The sequence below is a fragment of the Zootoca vivipara genome, chromosome 7, assembly GCF_963506605.1.
Source record: "Zootoca vivipara chromosome 7, rZooViv1.1, whole genome shotgun sequence".
Lineage (NCBI taxonomy): Eukaryota > Metazoa > Chordata > Lepidosauria > Squamata > Lacertidae > Zootoca > Zootoca vivipara.
Genome location: NC_083282.1, coordinates 39,345,570 through 39,365,803, shown reverse-complemented (window position 1 = coordinate 39,365,803; position 20,234 = coordinate 39,345,570). Strand labels below are relative to the sequence as shown.

Here is a 20,234-nt window from a genome sequence, read left to right as displayed (position 1 = left end):
CTGAAATCAAGTTTTATTTACTCAAGCAGTAACATACTTAATACAATATGTAAATTAAAGTGACTGTCAAACGAAAAACAGATAAGCATGACTCCTAACCCCATTCATCTGCCATTAGTGTTTAAACACTTTTAGCATTTAATGATGTGCTGTGAAGCGAATAAGATTTAGTTGGGCAACTAACAACTTGTAAATGTTTGCTTATTGCACCATCTATATTGCATGACTTGTCACAATAGGAAATAAGAGTCATTCGTTTTAGTCTGATGGTATATGTTGCTAGAAATCCGATTATCAGATACAAATATTTACTTAAAGGTCTGTTTGTAGTACCCGTTCCATTATACAAGACGATGTCTACTTCTACATAAGAATATGAAAGTCACACAAACCTCTTCCTCAGAAGACTATTCTGAGGCCACTTTATCCTAGTTACAACTGACAGCTAATGCTCTCACTTTTAAGGGTTCATTCCACTCTAATAGCTGCAGGTCACACTAGGCATGAGAGAGGTATAAAAGGGGGAGGGCTTTGAGATACAATAATATTGTAGACCAAAGTGCAATGTATCAAATACACCAGCATGGTTTTAAATCAATCTTTTACTCATCAAACACCCAAATGCCCATAGCCTACTAAGGGAAAATAACAGAGAAAGGAAGGAGAGGGGGGAAATAGAGGGTTCACATGGCAGGTAATCACTGACCTCATAAATGTCATCTAGGAATAAGATACCAATTAATTTCTATCACTGTAAGTGCTTGTGCAGTAGCTGCCATTGATTAGTCTGCAATTGTGAAAAAGGATTCCGCCTGAACTAAGTTCTATACACATATAAAAATCATTCTGGAAACCCTTTAAAAAATAATAATAATAATAAAGCATTTTTAAAAATACATTGAATTTTCCATAAGGCTCACCATCGCCATCTAGTGTCACATTGTATATTGCACTTAAAACATTTTATTTGCAGCTGTATAGCTGAGTCCCTGGTCCTTTACCCTGTTACAAAACAAGATTTCGAAGCTTCCAGTACGTGTGAAAGTCTGAGCCAGATTTTTTGGTAGCAGGCGTTCTTTTCCTCCTTTCGCTTTTTGTAGCAGTGGGTTTTGAGGAAGCCAAGGGTGTTAAACACACACGCAGGCACACTTTACTGAGCTCAAGAGGTGAAAGATCACTGGTCTAGGAGCAGTGCATCTAACACTACACAATGCATCCGTCACAAGCCCCTCTGAGAAATATGGCAATTCCCCAACAGCGGTTTTGATGGATAGCTCCCATTATTTTCTGAAGGTTACAGTCCTGGAGTGCTCATCTTGTGCAGATGTATTCATCGGACCAGTCACTGCAGTGCTGTACTCCATCTCGGCAAAGATGTCTGGGAATGCAGGTACAGTACATTTGGAAGACAACCATGGTGCATCCCCACCATTGAGGCCCACAAGGAGGGCAACTGGCCCCTGGAATAAAAAAAAGAAGCATAACAGATGTACTCAGCAGAGATGGGGACCAGATGCTGGGCACTGGCTCCCATCAGCCTCAGCCAGCATGGCCACAGTGGTCAGGGATGTTGGGAACTAGAGCAAAATCCCATGTCCCTAAACTAGAGGATGACACTATGCAAAAGAGGAAATCTGGTCGACAAAAAGGGACTGTACCAACCTGAAGGACTTATCCAGTCCAGCATATTTCTCACACAGTGGTACAGCATTGGGGAGCTGAGGGGGGTCATGGCCCTGGGCCCAGAATTCTGAGGGGGTGCAACCTAGCACGCCCATGACAGGCTCCCTTGCCAAGGCCACATGGCTACTGCCTTATGGAGTTGTGGGGAAGTGAGCTGTGCTCAGGCCAGGCCTTCAGGGCTGCGGCGCCGCCACCTCCTCCTCCTCCTCCTCCTCCTCATTTATTACTTATACATCGCCCATCTGACTGGGCCTCCCCAGCCACTCTGGGCAGCTTCCAACAAGGTATTAAAAACACAATAAAACATGGCCAGTGCAGAGACATCTGCCTCAGGGCGAAAATCCCACCAGCCGGAGCCTGGACTTTTCCAGGCCAGCACAGATCCTTCCCTCGGGCTTTTCTCCCTGTGTGTGTCCTTGAGCGAGGGGCTTGGAGAGGAGAGTGCCCAAGCCATCTGCTCTTGCACTGTGCGGTCAAGGAGAGGCGGCAAGGGAAGGCACTGTAGGGACGCCACCAAGCCCACCAAGGAGCTCAAGCCACCACTCATTCCGGGAGTTTGACAAGCTGAGAGGGCAAGTGCGGCAACCCGCAGGAGCCATTGCCGCAGAGGCTCCATGAAGTGTGCCTGCTGTGTTGCCTCAAGCGCAACACCCACAAGGAGGTTATGGGGTGCAATCCTTGCCTTGCCCTGGGCACTGCTCCCATTTATCCATTAACTAGCAGAACTTTGTAAGAAAAGACTTACAAGTTCCTACTTCATCAGAACAGTCACCACAGTCATTGATTCCATTGCATCTTTTGTCCACGTAGATCCAAACCTTGCGGTTGCCGCAATAAAATATCAAGTACCCTGGAAGGTTGTTGGGCAAATCATCTACAAAAAAGAAAGAAAGAAAGAAGCAGAAGCGATGACGGGATAAAATGCTGTACTGCGCAAAATATATACTGGGTAAAAACAGCAGTGGCTTAAAATGTTGTAATTAGTAATAAATAACAACTAAGGCAATATTGAGACTCTCACTGAACTCAGTGGTACTTACTTCTGAACAGACAAGTACAAGTTTGGATCGTAAACTACATAGATCCTCAAAGTAAAACAGCATACTTTTTTTGGGGGGGGGGTGTTGAAGTACATTCCAGAAACATGGTAGTATGTGAAGAGAACATCCCTCTCCTTACTTTGCAGGTGGAAAATGAAAGTCATTCAGAAGTAAAATTACTAATGCAATATTCACACTATTTTTGTTGAAGCAACTACATTTATTTAGTTACCATCTTTTTCTTTAAAAGGACTTTTAAAAACAAAAATAAAGGATGTTGTTAAAGGCTTTGCTTAAATATACAGACTACCAAATGAGCAGCTGGAGGAGGAGGAGAGGACAGAAGATGAAGAAGGAGCTGTGTGTGCAGGGGGGGTCCTTTTCACATCCACTGGACCCCCTGGGAGACTCAGCAAACCTGCTGTACCTGCAACTGAGTGTGGAGAGTGCAGTTGAATGTGACACAGCTGTGGGCAGCCTGAGGAAGTACAACCCACCTTAGGCCCGCCCCTCCAAAAAAACAAGTCTAGAGTGAGGGACTAGGGTGATGTCTGGTGTTTCTAGAACTCTTCTTGTTGTGAGACTTTTAGGCTGAGAGTTTGTTTGGACCCTGGGTGAGAATTCAGAGGCTGAGAGGAAGGGTTTGTCAGAAGGAAAATGAATATATATATAGGTAAAGGGACCCCTGACCATTAGGTCCAGTCGTGACCGACTCTGGGGTTGCGCGCTCATCTCGTATTATTGGCCGAAGGAGCCGGCATATAGCTTCCAGGTCATGTGGCCAGCATGACAAAGCCGCTTCTGGCGAACCAGAGCAGCACACAGAAATGCCGTTTACCTTCCTGTTGTAGCGGTACCTATTTATCTACTTGCACACTTTGATGTGCTTTTGAACTGCTAGGTTGGCAGGAGCTGGGACCGAGCAATGGGAGCTTACCCCGTTGCAGGGATTCGAACCGCCAACCTTCTGATCGGCAACCCCTAGGCTCTGGTTTAACCCACAGCGCCACCCGCAACCCACAGCGCCACCCGCACCCACAGCGCCACCCGCTGTGATACTATAGATATTAGTAACTTTGTGTAAATGTAACTTTTTATATGTAACTGTGTATGTCTTTCATATTTTGTTTAAGTTGTCTATTGTTGCTTCAGGTATTTTTTTACACTGCTGAGAGATATTTTGGGGTCACTTCGATCCTGCTAATGCAGCGGTTTGACTTAACCCCCAGAGGCGCACTCCAGTGTCTCTCATGACAGATGGATGCCAACAACAACAACGTAGAAATGAAATAATCAAAATCAAACCACATTTTGGGGATTTATTAAAGTAGAAACTGAAATAGCCTTTTTCCAAGTGATGAATGGGCTGCATGTATATTTTTATTGATATGTGAGAACTCCTGGCAGAGTTCGCGACTTGCCTTCAACTTACAACTTCAATTCAGGCTGCAACAGTTCACCTGAAGAGGAGTCAGTCCTGAATCTTGATGCTGTTGTTCTGTTCTCTTGTCTATTCACACATGGAAATAATCACTTGATGCTGTATCAACTGATTGCATAACATATGTGTGGCCTCACCCTCATCCTGCTTCTGTTTTCCTCGCCACCTAACTTGCTATAGCTTGAAGCTTTATAAAATGGCTGAGATGTGGTGGGGAAAAGCATGCGGCATTAACTGGGCACAGTAAGAGGGAGATTCAAGCAAATATTCTTACCGCATAGTGTCCGTTGCTCGTCCTCCCCATTTGCACAATTTTGTCTTGCATCACAAACCTGACTGGCTGGAATGCAGTTTTCTCTGTTGTCACACAAAAAGCCTGTCTGATTACCAGAGGTCACACAAAAACGATTTACTGAAAAAATAAAATTGAGATGAAACAATGGAGGATACTGGCACAGAAATGATCAGACCTAATCAGACCCCAACCCCCTCATATTATAGCGACACATTCAAATAATCCATTTTTGACCCATAGCCATGTTGCGATGCATCACACATAAATAATGGCCATGAATGAGTTTGTAAATACATGGAAGCTTTTACTGTACGTTGCTCGTGTTGATTGCAATAGAGTTTGCATGTGAGAATTTCCAGATGGATTGTGTCTTGTGCCTCACCACAGATTCCCAACAAAGCCATGACTGTTTAAGGTGGTATTGTGCATGTGCAGCCTTAGTCTTGCCCATTATTTCCAATGGGTTTACTCTGAGCAGAAGAAACGCTGGCCACAGCCCCATTGAAAGTATTACTCCAGTTGGCAGTAGTTTGGTCACCATCATAATAACGAAAGCTAGAAAGGACTGACCTGGTGTATGTGGAGGGATGCCAAATGTGACCACCAATGCAATGACAGTAGCGATGACACCAAGTATACCGAGACCAATGGCAGCTACGCAGATACATTGTTGGGTGCAAGGGATGCATGCACAGCAATCCTTGCAGCAACCTTGCAGGCCCTGTATAGTACCTGTCACAGAGAGAAGACTTAAAGATGAATTCCAAATGTACCCTCACACTGAATTTGAATGGAAATCCACACTCAGGTCATTGGCTTCTGCTACTCCCTACTAATTAACCCATATTGAAATTATCCCATGGGTTTTTAATTCTACCGTAATGTGATATAGAACATAACTGTACAAGACTTTATACCCAAAGGTTTCAACTTGTACCACACTTAATGCACACACCTGTACCATTTATGCTAAAAACAATGCTTGTAACAGGTAGGTCATGTCCTAATACAGGCATCCCCAAACTGCGGCCCTCCAGATGTTTTGGCCTACAACTCCCATGAACCCTAGCTAACAGGACCAGTGGTCGGGGAAGATGGGAATTGTAGTCCAAAACATCTGGAGGGCCGAAGTTTGGGGATGCCTGTCCTAATATTTGCATTTCTTCACATATCTAAAAATATGTTTCAGTACAATAATCAAGAGGCTTCCTGTTGCCTGAAGTGCAGAGTGGCTGACCTTCTGCAAAGCTCATCTTCTTGCTTGTCAAGAGCCAATGCATTTTCTAGGCAGAGGCGGAGAAAGGTGGGTGCAGTCCACCCCAGAGGGGCCGTGACATCGCTGCCCCGCCCCTGATGCTTGCGGCGGCCCCCTAGGAGGCTTGCGGCGGCCAATGCACCCCTCAGGAGGCTTGCGGCAGCTGGCACATCCCCCTGTGACGCGTACCCCACACCCCTGGGACGCTCGCCCTGCCTCCGCGGGTGGCTAGCCCTACCCCCGGGTGCACGCCGCTCCCGGTGCCAGAGCAGCTAGCTCTACCTCTGGTTCTAGTACTTTTTTATCCCACTCTGAGGGTTGCATTCCCTTCTGGGAGTGGGGGTCACACGCCACTGGTGGGCAGGGCCAGAGGAAAAGGCAGGTGGAGCAACAGATACAATGCTTACCTTTGTATAGGCAGTTACTTTCTAGGTAAGCAAAGTCAGAGGTTTCATACATCCTCCATCCAGGCAAGAAAGAAAGAAAGAGAGGCAAGCAAAGACACCAGAGGAGAGTGCGGAGGAAGGCCAGTGTTGCCTAAGGAGAATTTTGAGGGCCAGACAGAGTCCTGGGTGGTCACATTTGGTATCTGAGCCTAAGGTTTCCTGTCCCTGTTCAAAGCGAAATTACATGGTAGCACTTTATGAACATACGAAGCTGCTGTCAGACCATTTATTTATTTGGTCCAATGTTCTCTACTCTGACTGGCAATGGCTCACCGAAGTGTCTTCTTGATTTGAGTTGTAAAAAAGATTGAATCTGGGAACAAAGCATGTGCTCTACCAGACCCTCTAAGTGTCCCTATTTTCCAGGGACATCTCTGATTTAGAGAAACTGTCCTGGTTTCTGATTTGATCCCTAAATGCCCCACTTTTCCTTAGGATGTCCCTATTTTCATTGGAGAAATGTTGGAGGGTATGGAGTTATCCGACCTCCGAGCCGTCTGAAGGCAATCCTGTATAGAGAAGTTTTTAAAAAAATGTTTAATGTTTTATTATGTTTTTATATATGTTGGAAGCTGCCCAGAGTGATTGGGGCAATCCAGCAAGATGTGTGGGGTATAAATACTGTAGTAAAAATTAGCCAACTAATGTATTGTGTAATCTCACTCCCAGTGCTCATAACCTGCCTTTAGGTAATTAACTGCCTTCCTTTTACAAAGTACTTAAGAATTAGCTGCAACTCTGCCTTGAATCATTGCAATGTCTTCCCTCAAAGCTTTTGTACTAGAATCCAAAGTTTTTGTACTAGAATCCACCTATGGTACACAACAGAAGTTCATAGGCAGAAATGAAGCAAGCTTGAAGAGTTGAAATGGAGTGGGTGGGGGATGATCTCCCTCTTCCTGTTCCCCCACTGCATATTTGTTTTTAGTTTTTTTGCTTCATCCATCACTCTAGTAGGAAGAAAAGAATGCAGGAATTGCTGCAACTAAAATATTTTAATGTATTTTTTAAAATACAATTTGTTATCCACTGTTCAATATAATTTAATTCCAAACTGAGGTATAATGCCAATAAAATGCATTTTTCATTTTGTAGCCAAATCATATGCTACTAAAAATGAAACAGTTTTCAAATAAACTATAGAAACATCAATTCTCAATAAGCATATGAGCCAAGTCGTATTTAAGCAGAGGCTTCCTCTTTTTGAAAGGACAACTTTAGTTCATAAACTAATAAGTTCCCAGCATTTTGGAACTGCTTTTTGTTAGTAAGAGTGCCAATTACCTCTGTTAGCAGTGAAGAGAGATTTTGTTGAACCAAATGAAGCTCCTTCAATATTCTGTAATTAACAAAAATAAAATAAAATTATATTGCCTTCGTTGTTAGGGAGGAAACACAAGGCATTACATTGTAATTATGGTACATTCAGTATTCAGATAGAATCCCTATCTGCATACATTCAAAAACATGTAACTATCATACAGAGATTTAATTAAAACTATAATTTTGAGTTTTGATTCCAGTTTCCTATTGGTAAAATAGAGACACAGAGGTTTCCAGCATGTGCTACTTTCTAATAGCAATAAGAGCTAGCTGATCAGTCGTATTAAAAGTAATAATTACGTTTGTTCCCCTAATAGAATGGATGCTATTACCTGAGGATGAATTCTGTTCATTTCCCCCCTGACTGCTGCAGAATTAGGCTAATTAATAGGCAGAGTTGTTCTGGCAATGTTTCCATCAATGTTCACTTCAAACTGTGTTGCTTAGGTATGAAAGGAGGAAGTAGCCTCTTTCAAGCTGCCTTGCTTTATTAGCTCACCAAGCCACTAAATACATTCCTGGGGTAACGTTACCTGGCTACTAAGAGAAACAGAGGTAGGAAGAATAAAGTCATTCTAATCCCATTCATACCTATGAAACAGAGAGTAAGCATAAACTCAAGAATTCCATTAGCTTTTCCTCTGGCTAGTGCCACAAATAATAATAAATGTCTCAGCCCCTACTGGGCATGTTACTAAACGTCACACACAGGTAGAGTAACACTGGAAATACACTACAGGCAAGAATTCCGGCCTTTCAAAGCTTTAGGTAATAAATTACTAGTTTCATGTTCTTAACTTTAAAGTATTTTGATTAAGGTGCCAATGCTTAGGTTCTATACTAACCTGGTTTAGGAAGTGTTCAATTTTAACTGATATCGCAAAGTAGATTATACTACGTAACTGCAAATCTTCTGTTTACACAAGTTGTTTCATGGTTGTAGTGCTTATTTCCTTCTTTAAATACACTCTCACAATAATTGTGGTGTGTGTTTTTTTAATTATAAAGCAACTTTTCTTTTCTTTTCTTTCAATCAACAAGTTACGATGTTTAGAGGAAAGTGCGGAAAGGATCAAACCCTTTAAGGACTTTTCCTACTGAACGAACAAAAATATGTCAGTACTAATGACTAAAACTTTGTTTCAGCTTTATGATCACAGCTTATAAAGTACTGATCTTTGGATGCAGTGGACTGAAGATGTTGAGACAGAACCTTCCAATATGTTAAAGCTCAGCTATTTGAAGGAAACAAACCACTGGGATTCAATAAGGCCCTTGCAGGAACCTGTAGAGCAGACGTAGTGTCAAATGCAACCCCTTCCAGCTTCTGTCTGGCCCTCAGAACTTTGCCCAGGCCACAGCCTCGCTCCTCAGGCAACACCCCTCATTAGCCCTGCTTCCTAACACAAATATTTTTGCCTGGTTGGAACGGGCCTGTAGGCTCTGATGCCTCTTGCTTGCGTGGAAAAGGGTGTAAATGTGTATAGAAACTGAATATCTGTACCATACATTTGTTGCTCCAACCACTTTTGCTTCTGGTTCCACCCACCTCTGGCAGGCAGCCCTCTGACATTTGCCCAGAGGGGAATGTGGCCCTCAAGCCAAAAATATTGCCCTCCCCTGCTGTAGAGCTCATTCTGGAGCTAGAATTAGTCTCATTACCACAACTGACCTAAGCTGATGGGAGCTGTAGTCCCAATAACTCCTGGAATGCCACATATTTCCATCTCTAATGTGAGTAAGGCATGTCAATCAATTCTGCCAAGGAACCTTGCCTTGGCTAACTCCCCTCTTTCAGTAAATTCACAAAGTTTCACCATCAAGTCTACCTTAAATAAGGGCACCTAGTGCTAGGAGCTAAGCTTGGAAATGCTCCAGAAAATAAATGGATACCTGCATATTTTCTGAAAAATTAGCAAGGCAAAACTGATGGGGTAGCCCAATATTCAGTTCAGCCACAATTAATTTTGAGGCGTGTTCATAATATACGGTAGGCTTTTGTAGACTTATTAGACACAATGTTTACGCACTATTAAGACATCAATTATCTTTGTTACTGAACACAATGGATTTTATTGATCTCCAAAGCTAGAGCAGAACAGTTCAGTTCTGTGAAATGAAGTATGAAACAAAATCAATGTTTTATATTTAATGGACGGGTATTTTTCAACTGGCTGGTCTAAATCACCGGAAGAGAGCTTTCAGTGTTGCTTTTCAGACCAACCACAACTGAAATTTGGTAGATTGACACAGTTGCTAACAGGGGACCACTGACTTCTCCTCCTTAAAAAGGTACAGTGGTGCCTCGACTTACAAATTTAATACATTCCGAAGGCACCTTCGTAGGTCGAAAAATTCGTAAGTCGAAAAGCGCCATTGGAAATGCGATTTCCCATAGGAATGCATTGGAAACGGAAAAATTCGTAAGTCGAAGCAACCCCATCTAAAAATTCGTAAGCCAAAAAAACCCTATCTAAAACTGCTGCGGTTTCCGTTCGGGTGTTGAGAAATTCGTAAGCGTGCAGCCATTTGCCCCATTCATAAGTCAAAAAATTCAGTTGTTGAGTCGTTCGTAAGTCGAGGTACCACTGTAGTACATTAAGTAGCACTAGTTCTTTTAGCCATTGATTTATTGTAGATCTTTAAACAGATTTCAGCTCAAGTTGTCACAGTGAGAGAAGAATCCAGTAACATCATACCAATATGGAATCCTTGGTTCAACAATACTAAATCTCCAAAGTAAGGGTACTACATTTCAGTCCATTTAACCTTTACTGTATATAGTCTGGATTATTTTGCAAAGGCATCTCCTAAAACAAGAATCCAAATGAAAACCAAATGTACTGTATAAGTTAAAGCAAATGTAGTTGAAATAATTGGTGCATAATACAACAGTATTTTAGCCCAGCAAGTGAAAAATCAAGACAATTGCCATTGCAGAAGTTATCGTACAACACAAATAGCAACTGAGCTGCAAAAGTTGCTTGAAAGTAACTATTTCACGGATTGATAAAGGAGTGTCCATGGTTTCTTGCTTTAAGAAATAGGGCAAGTTTTTAACTTCAGAATTTGTATTGACTAGTCACTAGATGAAACCACAGCAATATAACTTGCTTAATGATTGCCCTTGCAAGTTATTATATTAGGCTCCCAATGATCAACTTTTAGACAGAAAACCTCATTTTCTACCACCACTATATTAGAGAATCACAAGCTTTATGCAGAGATGTTCTCAATAGTGATATTTATAGAGAATGGAATACCAATTTTATTGGCTTGTCACTTCACCATAAAGTTTACAATAGTTGCTTCTTCTGTTGTTCGTCATTTACTTGAAGCATGGACACTTCAGTAAACCGAATAAAGATGCTTATTATTTTCCAGACCATTTTTACCAATTAGCAAGGGTAAAATAAATTTCAAAACAAAGATTTTTAGAGCACTTGTAAAAAAATACTGAAATAAAATTCACAATGCAACACATTTAGAATTATATTAACAATAAATTAGAACTTGCAAACTCTCCTGGAAAGTACTGATTTATAAAACTGTATTAGACAAGACATTTGTTTAGTCACAAGCCTCAACGTAATGATGTAAGCAAGTAGGTTTTTAAAAGCTGGCCATGTCCCAGAAAGGGTTAAGTGTAAACTGTGTCTGAGTTTATGCATAGTGGAAAACCATGATTATCTATTCCAAGAATGAGTTCCAACATCCTTGGGCTTGTGAGTATCTTCCCTGCTTTGTGACCCAGAGGAAGAAATTAAAAACTTTTTATTTCAATTTGAAACTAACAGATCCTAGCAACAGCTCTGTATAGCGAACACAAGCCAGGATCAAACCATGGTTTCAGATCTTGGCTGGCATCTACATAAGAGGGAAGTGTGGCTAGTTTAGAATTGAAAGCCGTATTTATCAATTTCAACTGGTGTGTGAAGGAGTGTGAGAGTCAAGAGACTTCTTGTGAACAAGTCAATGTCAAATATACCAATGTCCAATATACATAGAAATTTTTGTCTGCCACCAATCTTGCCTGTTTTTTAGGGAAAGGTTGTTGTTGTTTAAATTAGTCACCTTTCTGAGCCGACAAGTGTAGCAAATGAAAGCCAGGGAGGCTTATTTGTTTTAGGATACAGAAGTGACACCATAATAGATTCCTCTATATATTAAAAGTTTTATTTCTGACCCACAGTACTTCAGTGCCAGAAACTGACACAAAGGTCAACAAGAATGTACTCTTTTTGTGGAAAATGAGCCATTTGAAGCACTAAGGGTTTCTAAGCAATTCTACATGTTAGTTTAATTTATCCACAGCTGAGAAGACAACTTAAAAGGCATCTTTGACCACAAAAAATTCCTTACACTGTTAGAAACAAGATTCCAAATATACATTCTGATACCAACAGATGTTCATAATTTGAAAATACCACAACCTTAATGTATAGACAATACTTATGATTTTTGGTAAGCAAAAAAAAGATGCAAATAAATGTAAATGCTCTACAAACCCCATTTGCTCAACACAATTTCCTTTACTTGTGGAAAATAAGACTGAATTCCATGACAGTATAACAGTAATCAATTCTGTAACTTTATTTGAATCTGAACTTTGACTACCCCTGCACAAGCCTCTTCATTGGAAAAAGTCACCAAAGTTAACAGAAATCTTAGAATAAGATAATGAATTCATTTTTTAAATCTATATTGCTGACTGAGTTAAGTTAACTTTCGTAGGTAGAGGTCCAGCTTCTTCTTCATCAGCCTTGCATTTAACCACAATGAGAGCAGAAGTTGGATATCGATTCAGTTTTTGTTCATTCATGTATTCCAAATCCCCATAGATACTCAGCTTCTAAAATAACAAAAAAATGATATCGTATGGAAATCATTTCACACAGTAAGTTTTATTCCAGTACATCTTGGTGCATGGATATCATGACTACAATCTTATGCACACTTACTGGAGAATAACTCCTACTGAAGTCAGTGGGACTTACATTCAAGTAAACATGCTTAGGATTATACTGTTAAACAGGACTACATATTTTTAGTTCACTCTCCAGAAACATAGGGTTGGGGGGTAGGGGTGAGGTGTAGAAGATATTAAACAAGTCTTTATGATTATCAAGGCTTTGAGACACTGGCACAGAAAAGGCACAATTAAATTGTGTATCAGTAGGAAGTAGCAATGGAAGACTTCAAATTTTAATAAAGATTTTGGACATTACATCTGAAATATAATTAGCCATTTAGCCAAGCACCACTTTTTAAAATGGCTCCACAAAACTACTTGATTGATAGATTTTGATCTAATCATGCATAGCAATTTGTATGTTACATAATATACGAATGGCTATCAATATGACTCTACAATGGTATTTTATTTACATCTACATTTTCAGACACATTTGCTACCAGAAATGCCTCCCCCTTTTTTGCATTCTGGCCTAACTGTACTATAACTTTTATGAACTAAGATGGCTTCAGTACTGCAACCTCACAGAAATGCCCACCAAATCTAGAGAATGTTATCTTGCTAAGCAAAAATCATGTGCATGCTTTGCGTCTGCTGGGAGATGTCAGAAATCATCCCATGAAACCACCCTTGTTATCTTTTGCTTATCTGAAAAAGCTAGTGTGAACTGTCACTACCAGTTTACATATTCCATACTGTATTTGCCCCAGTGATCACATCAGCTGATTAAGTTGGCAATTTCATTGGAGGTTAGCTACAAGCAGGTGAGACCTCTTACAATATATAATCAATATATACCCTGTTTCTCATATTTTAAGACATACCCATAAAATAAGCCATAGCATGATTTTTAAGCATTCAAGGAATATAAGCCATACCCCGAAAATAAGACATAGTGATAGGTGCAGCAGCAATGCCGGCCGCGGCAGGAGGAGGAGGAGGAAAAAAAATAAGACATCCCTTGAAAATAAGCCATAGTGTGTTTTTTTGAGGAAAAAATAAATATAAGACGTGTCTTATAATATGAGAAACACGGTATGTTCACAATCCTGTTTCATTAACAAGAGACTCATTAGATACTATCTTCTGCACAAAAGGGCTCTAATCAAACCCAAAGCATTCTGCTATCACAGAATATAATGCGGTAGGATGCTGGAAAGTTTAGGACTTAAGTTACCTCAGATGGAACATATTGCTCCACAGCAGTAGTAACAGTTGCACAACAAATCCAGAGCAACACCAGTACAGAAAGGACAAGTGTGGTTGTCAGTATCCAGCCAGAATTTCTGGAATATAAGAAAACAGATCAGCCATAAAGACAAGCTTCAGGTATATTGAAAATTGTATCCCCCCTAAATATTGTTTCCACACACACACAATCCAAAATAGGCAGACTTAGATGCCACCACAGTCAACTACCTTAATCTGGTCCCAGAAAATAAGCAAAAGCTACTGTCATTCAGCTTGCAGGATCTAATTAAGAGGTTATTGTTCCCCATTACCATTTTACCTTCAGTAAAAAAGTGATCACATGATCATGTCTCAGCTTAATAACCCGAGATATGTACTGACAGTAGGCCTGTGAAATACAGTGATTCATGCTGTGCCTGAATGAAATACAGAAATCTTTTTCAATTAACCAGAGTTTTCCATTTCATCCAAACCAGGAACTATGGTTACTAGGTTCAGAAGAACTTACGACCTTTTGAAGTTGGTTTAAGATTCAAAGCTGTTAACAATCACTGCCACAAGCCTAAAAGCACAACTACTTTAGCACCTTTCATACTCAAACTGACCCTCAATATTATAGGAGCCAACAGCTTTGCTCAGAAATTTGTTTTATTTATAGATAGACCTAACATAGTAATATTAAAGAATGGCCTGAGTTTGGAAACAATGTTCAATGCAAGCAGCATGACAGCAATGTTTGTAGTAAAAGAAATTGTGCCACTATGGGCATTTCCTGTTTTTAGAGAGCATGCAATTAGATGCAGCATAAATGGTCAGAATGTTAATTTTAATAATATGATTGTTTTGGTAGTTGAACTACAGCATTAGGGAATGAAATATCTCTCTCCCTTAAGCAATTACTTCTTATGCTAAAATGTACATACATTGAAACACATTTGAAGAAGTTATCACTTTCATCCTCGTCGAAGAATCCCTTGTGTGTCTGTGGACCTCCTGGCTGCAGATCTACTGAAAATCATAGGACATTTTTGTTTAATTTTATCTCAGAATCCAAGACACATATGCTCAAGTGTCCAGTCTCTCTGTATGCTATGATGTCTACTCAACCGTTTTTTCTTCCGGTAAATCCTCCTGCTAGACACAGCAAGCTCTTTAAATAAATGTTAAGATTGAAAAGTGCCCTTTTTAAAAAAACTGGAAGTCCTAAGAAAAAGCGAACAGCTAAAAAATATGTTGTGGGTTTGTTTCTTACATTTGCAACACGCAGTGTCTTGCTGAACCAGAGCCAATGAAGCAACTGAAGTACAAAACTTGTAAAAACATGTTTCAATTGCCATGTTTAAACATCAGACAAAGATTGTGTCATCAAACAAATTCCAAACAGTAAGCATCTTAAAAAATAAGCTACTGGTTTCCACAGTTATCTAATCATGGATACAAATTGCTGGTCAGACATTGACAGTACATCCTTACTGTTTGGCAAACCATATCCTATTCCCTGGAGTTCCCTAAAATAACTTACAAGATGCTTTGCGAAATGATGGTTCTTTTAAATCCTGTGTTTCCTGACCAGGACTTTCAATGTACTGAACTTCTGGCTTTGACTGAAATAATAAAAACATCTTCAAATTAGTGAAACAAATCTACATAATGACACAAACAGTAATTTAAATAGACACATATTATATTTTTACCATTTTTAAGCAGAGCAAACCTAATAAAACAGAACACTCCCAGACATTCAACATGAAGTTATTTGATTTAAAACAGAATAACAAAAAACACCCTCCCTTAAGTCCCTTGAACTCTGTGTCAGAACAGGTAAGAGCAGGTTAACAAGTACCTGGAATATTACTATTTTGCCATCATCAGCTTGAAGGTAGAAAGTCCATGAGGAGGTGATGAAGCTATGGGCTGTTTCCATCATATCACTCCAGAATGATCTCACAAGTGTAAGTGGGAACAGAAGATGCATTCTTGGCATTAAGGACATGAGCTGCAAATAAACAGTGATTCACATATTAATATAAAAGCAACAATTTCAAACATGTTACAGAGCTTCTCTCCACAATTTACTTTTAAAATAGTTGAAGAATGGGAATACAAGCAGGGAAAATGTATTCACTCACTTTAATATAAATACTTACATGGTCTCGTCTCAGTTCAGCATATGGTAACTGATTCTGGCATCCAAGACGGCAAGCATATTGTTCATCAGACTGAGAGGTATATGCCTCAGAACATGCTGTAAAAGAAGACACATTCTTTCAGTTTAAATGGTCACACCTTCCACATAAGCAACTAAAGCACACTTGAATATTAGGGTGCAACACCACACATAATGCTACTAATGTTGGACTTCCCTTCCTGACACTCATCTTTCCAATCAAATTATGTCAGTGGTGAGATAAAAGAGAGGCAAAATTGAACTACACTTCAGCATTAAGGATCAGGTGACAGAAATACCAAATAGGGGCAGGATGAAACCAGCATACCCACTCACTTTCAGTATGCCCCCTGAGCTATATGCTTAGATTTCAGTTTTGCCAACTCTGTCAGGATGCAACTTCTAAGAGGCTCCAGCTCCAACATTTTAGATAGGAGACAGACAAAATAATAGCATCGTAGAGTGAAAATAACAATCGTATACAGAGAAACTGCAGAGGGAAAATAAACTCTTCCCAGACTGTATACTCAGAAAGCCAATTAGGGCTGCAATGCTATCTGCACTTACTTGGAAGTGAGCACTACTTAAGTCAATGGATTTACTTCCAATCAAAGCTTACAAGATTATTATTCATGAATGTTTATATTTAATGTCCAATTCAGCATGCAAACAGAACGTTCTCTTCCATGACAGGCTCAATCTTGTGACGGGTTGCAGTAGAAGCAAGACCTATACTGTCTCAACAAAGCTGCAAATAGTTTTGGGACTGAGAGATTCCCATCCCCGCTGCAAGCAACTTTGTGACTAAAAACTTCTTAATTACACTTTCTTTCATCTCAGAAAACTAATTTGTTTCAGAAAAATTCTCTTTCAAAGAAGAAGCTACAATTACAAAAACCTTAAGGCATCAACACTATTATTATGTTTCATATCACAAACTTCTCTTATGTTGCAGACTTTTGTTTATTTTAATTTCCCCCCATTTTATTAAGCTTGCAATGACATATTTTATGATAACAAAATGTGACAAGGTGCATGTTTTAAGGCTTATTATTTTGTTATAGATTTCCCTGATGACATGGTATCTGTGGCTGACACATGTTGACGTTAAGCCAAATTTACCTTTTTGACTTTGTAATAAATCAGATTTTGTGCCCTTATGTGGACACTTATTTTGTGCATGATTTTGGAAACTCCCTCCTTGCTGAACTCTCTTGATATTAATCAATTAACATCATGCTGTTCAATTCTTCTCCTAGAGTGATATCCAACTAAGTCATACTTAGGGTAGACTGAAATAAAGTTATTTGTCAATATAGTTCAATAAGCCTACTCTGAGTAGGAGGAAAAGTGGCGACCACCCATATATTACAAGCTGAAAAAGAGGCTAGTTTATCTTACCAGAGTCACATTCCAACTTGGTCCGATTCAAATCAATCCCATCATCCACAAACTGACAAATGGAGAAGAGTCTGCAGCCCCTTTGACAGGCATAGAGCTCTTCTTCCTGGTAATGAAATACTAAGAGGTCAGTATCACTCCTTTTATAATCGTCCTATTCTAACCCTTTTTTCTGAACACAGCATCCCACAAAAGCATACACAATCTGCTACACAATTTAACTTCAAAAATATTTTGATTTTATTATTACACAGAGCTACAAGAATTAGCCAATATTTTTCACTGAGACTTCAGCAGACTACCGGGATTAGTAAAAGTAGGCTTTAATACAAGTCTTGTATCTGAGCCTTGAAACATCTTATACAAATATGAAACCAGTACTGTATGTTGAATAAAATATTTTTATTTAGTTTACTTTGGAACAAGCTGCACAAATATAACTATCTTGAGTGGGTGATCGTGGACCAGATCCAGGTGCTCTTGGTGGAAATTTATTTTCTAGATCCATTTCAATCAGGGTTTAGGCTCTGTTTTGGCACAGAAACTGCTTTGATTGCCCTGTATGATGACCTCTGTTGGGAGAGAGACAGAGGAAATAGGCCCCTGTTAATTCTCCTCAACCTCTTAGCAGTTTTTTATACCACTGACCATGATATCCTTCTGGAAAGGCTGTCGCGAGTTAGGGGTGGGTGGCACTGCTTTTGACCAACCTGTATTTGAGGTATCCTTTCTCCCCAGTCAACATATGGACCCCTTCTCGTATGAGCTAGATATTTATCTATTATGAGTATTTCAGTCTTACTCAGGAACCTGAAAGCAGGTATAGCACGCATGCTCGAAAAAGGTAATTCCTATGCGGTTCAACAATCAAATGACAATGAATTGTATAACTACAGTATGTATTTCTTGTGTAGTAACACTGCCATAGGTATCCATCAAGGAAAGTAACAGTGTCATATCTTAAAGCAGTATTGATTACACTGATGGGTGCAATGGTGAACAAACAACTGCATGGAAGACATACAGTAGCTAACAATAATACGGATGTGAAAGGAGGAATTTTGGCAGAGATATTAAGGAGCATGTTTGCAGAGAAGCCCTGGTCTGATGTGTCATTATGTTAACCGCTTGGCATAATCATCATGACAGATGAAGACCTAACATTGAGGAGAAACCTATTATCTTGTATGGCAAGAAGAAGGTAGCTATAATAAATAATAATAATAATAATATATTATTATTATTATTTATACCCCGCCCATCTGGCCGGGTTCCCCCAGCCACTCTGGGTGGCTTCCAACAAAATATTGAAATACAGAAATCCACCAAACATTAAAAGCTTCCCTAAACAAGAAGCTACACGAATACTGGGCTGGGTGCGTGAAATTTAAGAATAGTTTTCTCAGCTCCATGTGTGCACTGGGAAGAAGAGAGTTAGGAAAGATATCAGGACAGATACTGAACAAACACTCTTAGTGAATTTACAATAGTATATTTGTAAATTTGTTCTAGATGTGAAACTGGGGGAGTTATGTAGGCTGGAAAGTGGGCTATGACGACAACTATATTTTTGTAATAAAAACGTAAAGATCAAATCCTGTAGATGACACAGACACAATACATTTTACTTTGCAGTTTGCTGATAAATAAGGGTGCCCTAGAGTGCAACCCCATGCATGCCTACTGAAAAGCAGATTCCATTGAATTAGAGTTTACTCTCAGGTAATGCACCTAAAATTGCAGCCTTAGTATCTCATGGGGAAACATAGGAAGGTTTCAGTTTTCATATGTCAATCAATCTGAAAATCATTAGCCCAACCATTTTTTGGCCTTCAGACCAGCTGACAAACGTGCTTGCATAGAAACCAGAATCTGAAGGCACTTCCAATTACCTTATCTTAGCAGTTCCCCCCCCCCTTTTTTTAAGTTGACAGCCTTTTGCAGATACCGGTATACTGTAGCTGTGCAGGTGACAGTTGAGCATTTTGTAAGTCACTTTGGGCCATTTCTATGAGGAATGCAGCTAACAGGTAACAACAAATCATGCCACTTTGCATTTTGGTACAGGTGAATGATTTATTTTTGCACACTTCCTTTGCATACTTGGCCAACAAGCTGAGGAGAGGAAAGTGGAGGAGAGCTGATTGCACAGAACTTAGTAGAGGGCAACTGTAGAGAGACTCCCACCTGCACCCAGCCAAGCTGAGAGACCCCACCTCAGGCAGTCAAAATAAAAACCTCGACTACCAGACGAGAAATCCACCCATGGGTCCGCGTTCTAATAGCCACTTGGCGGTTGCCCAGGAAGGGCATGACAGCACTGGAAAAACCAGCCAGGCTCCATCCACCGGCCAAAGTAGGAGCAGCAGCCATAGGGAGTGTGGCTTTCCTTCCCATTCCCTCTCCTTGCCATGAAGAACATTCAGTCCCAGCTGCCAGTTGACCCGAGGGCTGCACAGCGAAAGGAGAACAAGCCACGGCCGCATCCCTACACTGAGGGTAGTGGTGGGGAGATCTTAAATATAAGCAGCGATGCCGCAGGGGCTGCCCCTCCTGCCCGCTGCCAAGGGTCATATTCTTATTTTATTATTTAAGAAACCAGGAGCGCCCGGGGCTTAAATGCAGGTGGCAGGATGAAAAGGGGGAAATGCAGAGAAGGTCCCACTAATTGGCTGCTATCGTGACGTGGTTCTTGGGGGGTGGCGGAATATTTCAGTAGAGAAGGTGGGGCGCCCACCCGCCCACCCGCCGCTTGTTACCTTGGGGTAAGTATGGAGCGGGTAGGTGCTCTGGCACGTCCGCTGGCAAGGGGCGGTGTTCCCCAGCGCCGGCTCGAAAGACTCGGAGAGGGACTCCGGAACGGGCTCTAATTCGGGTCGGGCCGCCTCGTCGCCCACAGCGAGCAGCAGCAGGAGGAGAAGAGACCCCAGACCCAAACGGCTCGGCCGCAGCGCCGCCATCTTGAGTCGCTAACCCCCAGGCAGACGGTTGTTTATTTTTGCTAACCGCCCCTTTCG

The 20,234-nt window shown here is 40.7% G+C and overlaps 2 protein-coding genes across 5 annotated transcripts; both read right to left on the bottom strand.

The window, feature by feature from the left end:
* Window positions 1-7,953, bottom strand: LDLRAD1 (low density lipoprotein receptor class A domain containing 1). The gene is made up of 6 exons (XM_035124080.2): window positions 7,816-7,953; window positions 7,445-7,499; window positions 5,030-5,191; window positions 4,439-4,576; window positions 2,429-2,557; window positions 1-1,460 (listed from the first exon to the last, which is right to left on the bottom strand). Exons 1-6 carry the CDS (start codon window positions 7,834-7,836, stop codon window positions 1,312-1,314), a joined length of 654 nt encoding a protein of 217 aa, XP_034979971.2. The 5' UTR covers window positions 7,837-7,953; the 3' UTR covers window positions 1-1,311.
* Window positions 7,954-12,052: 4,099 nt separating this feature from the next.
* TMEM59 (transmembrane protein 59) lies at window positions 12,053-20,234 on the bottom strand. Of its 4 annotated transcripts, none has more exons than XM_035122793.2 (8): window positions 19,977-20,234; window positions 17,218-17,323; window positions 15,797-15,894; window positions 15,505-15,645; window positions 15,172-15,253; window positions 14,573-14,654; window positions 13,636-13,744; window positions 12,053-12,335 (listed from the first exon to the last, which is right to left on the bottom strand). In XM_035122793.2, the coding sequence occupies exons 1-8, from the start codon at window positions 20,175-20,177 to the stop codon at window positions 12,183-12,185; spliced, it is 972 nt and encodes a 323-aa protein (XP_034978684.1). In that variant the 5' UTR covers window positions 20,178-20,234; the 3' UTR covers window positions 12,053-12,182. The 4 variants fall into 4 exon arrangements, with proteins under 4 accessions (XP_034978684.1, XP_060132880.1, XP_034978683.1 ...); XM_060276897.1 differs by having other exon boundaries at window positions 15,493-15,645; window positions 19,977-20,233; XM_035122792.2 differs by having other exon boundaries at window positions 14,573-14,657; window positions 19,977-20,233.

What these genes read in the sequence shown, in the direction of transcription:
- TMEM59 (XM_060276896.1), bottom strand. Translation starts at nt 20,177, where the DNA reads ATGGCGGCGCTGCGGCCGAGCCGTTTGGGTCTGGGGTCTCTTCTCCTC. An exon ending in GCAAAATAGTAATATTCCAG is followed by an intron (nt 15,254 to 15,492) that starts GTACTTGTTAAC and finishes TTATTATTTCAG; the next exon opens with TCAAAGCCAGAAGTTCAGTA. An exon ending in AGCAATATGTTCCATCTGAG is followed by an intron (nt 12,336 to 13,635) that starts GTAACTTAAGTC and finishes TTGTTATTTTAG; the next exon opens with AAGCTGAGTATCTATGGGGA.
- LDLRAD1 (XM_035124080.2), bottom strand. Translation starts at nt 7,836, where the DNA reads ATGAACAGAATTCATCCTCAG. An exon ending in TCTCTTCACTGCTAACAGAG is followed by an intron (nt 5,192 to 7,444) that starts GTAATTGGCACT and finishes TCTCTGTGACAG; the next exon opens with GTACTATACAGGGCCTGCAA. An exon ending in CGAGCAACGGACACTATGCG is followed by an intron (nt 2,558 to 4,438) that starts GTAAGAATATTT and finishes TCTTTTTTGTAG; the next exon opens with ATGATTTGCCCAACAACCTT.